This window comes from Esox lucius, chromosome 4, assembly GCF_011004845.1.
Source record: "Esox lucius isolate fEsoLuc1 chromosome 4, fEsoLuc1.pri, whole genome shotgun sequence".
NCBI lineage: Eukaryota > Metazoa > Chordata > Actinopteri > Esociformes > Esocidae > Esox > Esox lucius.
The window spans coordinates 32,385,924-32,392,510 of record NC_047572.1 but is presented as its reverse complement, the minus strand read 5'-3'; the positions used below and the strand labels follow the sequence as shown (position 1 = coordinate 32,392,510).

At 43.7% G+C, this 6,587-nt stretch overlaps 1 protein-coding gene across 2 annotated transcripts in view; it reads left to right on the top strand.

Annotated features, from left to right (window-relative positions):
• The first annotated feature begins 22 nt into the window (after positions 1 to 22).
• dlg3 (discs, large homolog 3 (Drosophila)) overlaps positions 23 to 6,587 on the top strand; it is a 90,594-nt gene continuing 84,029 nt past the window's right edge. Inside the window, exons 1-2 of one of the 2 annotated variants that reach the window (XM_010902899.5) lie at positions 23 to 395; positions 1,332 to 1,463. In XM_010902899.5, the coding sequence (XP_010901201.1) occupies positions 380 to 395; positions 1,332 to 1,463 (148 nt within the window). In that variant the 5' untranslated portion in view covers positions 23 to 379. The remainder of the gene's footprint in view (positions 396 to 1,331; positions 1,464 to 6,587) is intronic. The other variant, XM_034291715.1, reaches the window with a different exon arrangement.

Sequence of the window (6,587 nt, the reverse complement as noted above, 5' to 3'; positions counted from 1 at the left end):
AGTCGCTTTCTCAACTCATCAACTGTGTTTACTCTGCCATAAGTTAATGATAGACAAAACAGTTATTAGACTCTATCCACATCATAGTGAGTGCGCAATACTGACCTTTCTACAGTAGGCCATCACATTTTTTGCTACGACGGGTGATGCAAGAAAACGTTCAAATTTTTCAACGGAATTCCCGGGAACTTCACGTGGAGCTGGTGCCAAGTACCCAAGTAGTCTGCGTTGTGGGAATTAGGGAACGTAGTTCTAGGGTTTTATTTTGAGGAAAAATAACGGCAAACCACTCCCTGCCAAAAACTCGAACGCTGTTCGTTCTTCGGGGTTGGTTAGTTTTCGGCTCGCCTATTTGTATTATATTATTTTTCTACATACCATGGTCCACAAGTATGGTAAGTGCCTACATATTTTTGATCCGCAGGTGTTTAGTGTTTAGTTTGTGTGCTTTACACAGGTTAATAATACATATCCCTGTTCGATGGAGATGTTTTCGAAAATAATAACGTAGCCTATCAGTAGGTTTGCCATGTTTCAACGTTGACGTTTGAATCGATTGAACTCCTACACTGAGAAGAAACCCTCCAGTGAAAAAATTAAGTGGGCTAATTATGTTTCCACGAATTCATACTGCCATTGGTCACTTTAACACTTCCACGGCAAGGGCAGTAATTCACTTGGCCCCTAAACTACTACTAACTGGGTGGTTGTAGTGAAGTGACTGAGGCGTGCCACGGGGCTGTTAATTATTTCTACACTACCAATCTGGCTTCGGCAAAACAGCTGTGCAAGATCATATCCTATATACAGTACACCAGCCTACTTCGGTTTTGGTAGTATTCCCGTTGCCCGCCACTAGCAGCACTACAAGTCAGACCAACTCTTGAACATTGACCAAAACCACGCGCCAACTTCAACGTTGCCTTTGATAGTGTATCCTGACAACTGTACTGCAGCATATGATTAGTCAAAACCCAAATATTATTAGCTTTTTTTTACGTAACCAATAAAGCACGAGGGAGTGTGTTATATGACCAATCTTCCACGGCTAAGAACTGTTTTTATGCACTACTCATAGCTCAGTATCTGGTCGCTGCGCATAGCTGGGGTATATTGGCAATGTATCTCAAACCCACCAACATGCCTTATTGCATACCGCTACTGTCAAACAATCAGCTTTCAGGATTCAAGCCACCCGGTTTGTAAAGTCACGTTCTACGCTTGTTGTTGAAATGTTATTTCGGTAATTGTTTGAAGCACTATCATAGTAATACATGCTGCACATCGGATCGCTCCGTGAGGGTGTTAACACAAACCATCCCTATGGTCAGACACGGAGAGGGCAGTGGGTTTGCTGAGACAGTACCAGGACAGCCTGACCAGTCCAGAAGAACAGGCTTTGAAGACCAGTGTGGGAAAGGTCACCACAATCTTCAGCAGCCAACTGTTTCATGCCCTACTAGGTATGACACTAAAATGCACAAACAATGCAAGCACAATACACACACAATTCACTCACACATACAGTACACACAGGCATGATCCTTTTCCAAATTGCTATTATCCTTCCACATTTGTCTCAGTACAGTATCTAGTGGTTTCCTTTGGTTTTCACTGAGATTAATTCTCATCGCTGTCCATTCACTTTCTAAGTTTAGATCTGTGACAGAATAAGAAACGACTTGCTTGTTGTTTGTCTGTAGGCTTGTTATGGCCTCTGACCACAGGTTTAGGATTCAGAAAACAGGGACAGGTTTTTTCTTTTATATATATATTTTTTTTGTTGGAACTTAACTGAGCCTGAATGTATCTCAGTTAAATCCCATGAAAGAGGCCTTTCAATTCTGCTAATAAAGGTTGCTGTATAGCCTCCTCTCATATGTGTTTGGATAGGAATGAAATCCTGAAAACATGGACACAATCTTCTATATCAGTGGGGCCGATCACAAATTCACAGGCTCTCAGGGAGATACATTTTTTGTCAGGACTTAGACATATTTACCTTAAAGTTATATTCTAAACGTGGCCATCAATCTGTCTTTTTTGCTCTGTGACATTTAATTGTAACCTCATTGTTCACGTCTCACAGAAAGAGTTGTTCTTATTAGATAAGGTTTGTTCACATTAGCCAGAACTCAGATAGATACCCATTAAGTAGTATCCAGTCCTGTGTATGTTTTACTCGAATACAATGAATGCGCTTAATGACACCACATCTGTTGTTGCCTTTCTGGAACCATGAACCGAACGTGATGTTGCAATCCTACCTTTAATTCCCTGAAAAAAAAACTCTTTCACTTCTGTCTTTTTTAACTATGCGAAGGAGTCAAATTAGTCCTATTTAACCAACGGTTGAGTGGTCCCTCTAATTGGCAAGGCCCCTGCCATAATGATGTGAGCCTGGGGCTCAACTGCTCCTCTTCCCAGAGCCCTGGAGCTGTGTTGGGGGATGGGTGACCACGGGGCAGGGGTGAGGGCTGAAGAGCAGGGGGGATTGAGGAGCCTCTCCAACCCGATCATGTGTCTCTCCAGACATGGATGCCTGCCTCTCCAAACTCACCAAACAAATAGATTATAAATACAAAATACAATCATGTGTTATTGCCAGGCTGCTACTGCCATTGACACAAACATGTCAGTCACCTACACAGAAAATACCAGATGGGTTGTTAAGATCAGTACCTCCAGTGTTGAAAAGATCACATATCTTGACAGTTCTGGTCTGACTCATTCTAAGCTAGACTTCCGTATTATCGCTGACAGCTAAGTGAGGGATATCCACAGTCCCAACCTGCATTCCAGGCATTCTGCTCAGCAGTCTGGATCCCAGGGCTGGAATGTGCAGCAATCAGCTGAGACTGGAGGTGCAGTGGAGAACCGTGGCTCTGGAAACAAACAGCTCATGGCTGCCATTCTCAAGCCCTGTCCATCCTGCCCTGCCTGGCAGTTCAGTCTGAAGATACAGCTGACAAAGTTTGTGTGAGTGTGTGTGTGTGTGTGAGAGAGAGGGAGAATCTCAGGTACAGGACCAGAGCAGGCTGGAATAAGGCTTCTCTATGTTCCTGTCATGTGGTTTTAATCATCAGCCCAGGCTCAGGGGAGGTGCCGAGAGTTTACACAGCTAACGGGAAAACAGGGTAATTCAAACATTACTCATCGCGTTAGCCTCCCAGTTGCCGTCTGTTGTTTGAGTTCAGGGCTCCGGGGTTTGTGTGAGCTGGGGATCTCTGAGGTTTTCGTGTTGCTACTGTCACTACAGCGCCCTGGCAGTGGCTCTACCTGAACAGGGGTGGTAGGGCTCAGGCTAATTGTTGCAGTTTTGTTGTTGTAGTGCAGAAGGTTGGTTGTTTTTATACCGGTTGCCTTTTTAGCGTTGACTAACAGGAAATGGCAGAATGCTGAACATGGTATGGTAGTGTATGTAAACGGGCCGGGACGGTGCCAAGTGGTCTCTCAGTTCAGTATTAGACGGTGTTGTGCAGTGTTTGGGTTTGTTTTGGACGCGTGAATGAATGGGAGTCCCCGTGCCCGAGATACACTGTGGGAAGTTGAATCACCAAGCGCCTGATTGGACGTCTGCATGGTTGCACAATCACGGACAAAGGTCGCTCTAATGGTGGACTCTTCCCTTTGTTCCCAGCATGCAGACATTCAGGGAAAGGACAAGGCCGGCGCGGAGGCGGAGCTGGGAGTTTGGCCACACGCTTGCTCGCACACACACACACACACACACACACACGTTCATTTAGCCACCTGAATTGGGACACCCAAGTTGAATGGGATTCATAAATGACATTTCTACTCATCCTAAACAGAACCTTAATCGTAACTTCAGTTACCTAACCCTAACCCTAACCCAACCCTAACCCAACCCTAACCCTAATTCCTGACCCTTAACCTAACCTGTAATACGTGGGGTGGGGGTTGGTATGCTCTTAATTCTGATGCGGTTATCTGCTGAATGTTAGAGTTTAATGAGCATTATCTGTCGTCCATGGAAAGCATTTAGGGACACATTGTTTTGTTTCTGATTCACCGGGAGCCGTCTTTCGCTACCTTTGTCTAGTTCTACCTCAAATACAGGACATGAGGCTCTTGCGTGGGTGTATTCCCCACACACACACACACATGCACATGTGAACAGAGAATAGGGCCAAACCCCCTATGAGTTTGACTGAGGCTCATTGGAAACCCCTCTATGAGTTTGACCGAGGGGCATTCTATCCGGGACGTCCCATAATAGGACAACAGTATCTGTTAGAGACGCCTGTGAAAGAAGTTGTCTACTAACTGGGATAAAACCGAGTTAGTGTTTTTTGTTCTGTGGCCAGGAATTCATGTGGTCTGTGAGGGTTTGGAAACATTTTGGGAAAGTTGGAGAAAGGGAAAGCTGTAGTCTCTTAGGTTTCATTTGACTGGGTCTTAATGTGCACAATACTAGACATCTTTTGTTTAAGCTCTACATCTATTGTTCTCTGTTGATAATTAACCTATTTAGTCTCTTTAGTCCTCTTTAGAGCAATTATCCTATTATTTGGGTGGTAATGATTTATATCTGTTTTGAAAGAGCTGCTTTTTAAAAATTTAAGTTAGAGCCAAGTAATACCACTACATCTTTACAGTACTGTATTGTTTTTCAACAGCATAAAAAATAATCAGAGATTCCTCAAATGTGTTTGAGCATTTATCATTCCCTTTCTGGGGAAAAAAAAGTATTCACTCACTTTAAGCACTTTGGTAGATGCGCCATTGACAGCAATTACAGGCGTCAGTCTATTTGATTAAGTCTACCGGCATTACACATCTGGACATCTGGAGAACAGCAATTTTCAACTGTTCCCACATATTTTCAGTTGGATTGAGGTTAACTGGGCTACTCCAGGACATTGACATTTCTGTTTTTATGCCACTGCAGTGTGGTTTTGCAGTTTGGGGTCATTGTTCTGCTTGAAGACAATGACTGAGTTCACTTGCAGGTTTTATTCCATGATTTCTCTGTACTTTTCTGCATCCATTTTGCCCTCTGTCTCCATGAACTTTCCAGGCCTTAACACAGAGAAGCATCCCCAAGGCATGATGCTGCCACCACCATGCTTCACGGTAGGGATGGTGTTCTCAGAATGATGTCCGGTGTCAAACATAGCGCTAAGCATTGAGGCCAAAAGGCTGTAGACTATAGAATCGTCTACAACTTGGGCTTGGAGTCTCCCACATGCCTTCTGGCAAACACTAGCCGAGATTTGATGTGAGTCATTTTGTTGCCACTCTCCCATAAAAGTTACATTTGTGAAGCACCTGGGCTGTTGTGGCAGTATGAACAGTATCTCCCAGCTCAGCCATAGAAGACTGTAACCTATTTAGAGTTGTGATAGGCCTCTTGGTGACCTCCCTGACTGGCGACCTCCCTGACTGGCGACCTCCCTGACTGGCGACCTCCCTGACTGGCGACCTCCCTGACTGGCAGCCTCCCTGACTGGTGACTTTCTTGACTACTGACCTCCCTGATTGGTTGCCTTTTTGTCCAGATATGCAGTTTGTGAGTTCTGTTCTGTACATATTCTCAGTTTTGACCTTGTGGCCTGGGGGATATTCACTGCCTTGGAAACATTCTTGTTTCCTACCTCTGGTTTGTCCTTTTGAATGACCTTATTCCGGATTCGCTTTGTATGTTTCTTCATGATGTAGAATATGTTAGCAATTGTACTAACCAATTGTGAGATCTCCCAGAAATTATATGAAACACACAGATGGGCTTTTTTTTAACTAATGGCCTGTCTTCTAAAGACAATTTGTTTTACTACAGCTCATTCAGGTGTGTCATAGCAAATGGGGTAAAAAAGTTATTCAGTCAAATATTTTTGATTAATTAATATAGAAATATTTGCAGATAATTTTTTTAACTTATAATATATACCTTTTTGTGTTGATCCTTAGCAAATATAAAAAAAAAATTGGTTTTGTTTTCATGTTCTAAAACGATAAAATGTGGAGAGTTCCAATGGCAGGGGTGAATATTTGGACAGCCGCTGTATGCAGCATTCATACAGCATTCATACAGCATTCATACAGGATCTCATTCAATTACTTGTTTTCTGGCTTCAAGAAGTCCCTTTATGTTATGCGTTCGCATTGTTTGTTCAATGCTTATAAACACACCGTCAAATCACAGGCTTCACTACAACACGCCCAGACACTGCTAGACAGTGATGAGTCATGGGTACACTTTTCTTCCTATGCCCCCCCCACCCCCTTATCTCAAGTTCACAGGAAACACACACACATCTGCACACACATCTTCTATGTTTCAAGTTCTGTACACGATGGCCCTCTTTCTGCACAATGTTTCCATCTGTGTCTCTTGGCTAAGAAAGTTCTAGATTAGCCGAGCAGGATCTCATTTGAGAAAAGCCACCTCTTCAAGTCACCAGTTCAGCGAGGGGGCCGATGTGTTACATCAGCAACAATGTCTCCCCGTATCTCATCAAATGACTGCCACTCAATGGATTACCACAGAACCCGGCAGCCTAGTGACCCAGGAGGTGATGAGAAGGACGGGAGGGAGGGAGAGTGTGAGCAATGTTTAAGAA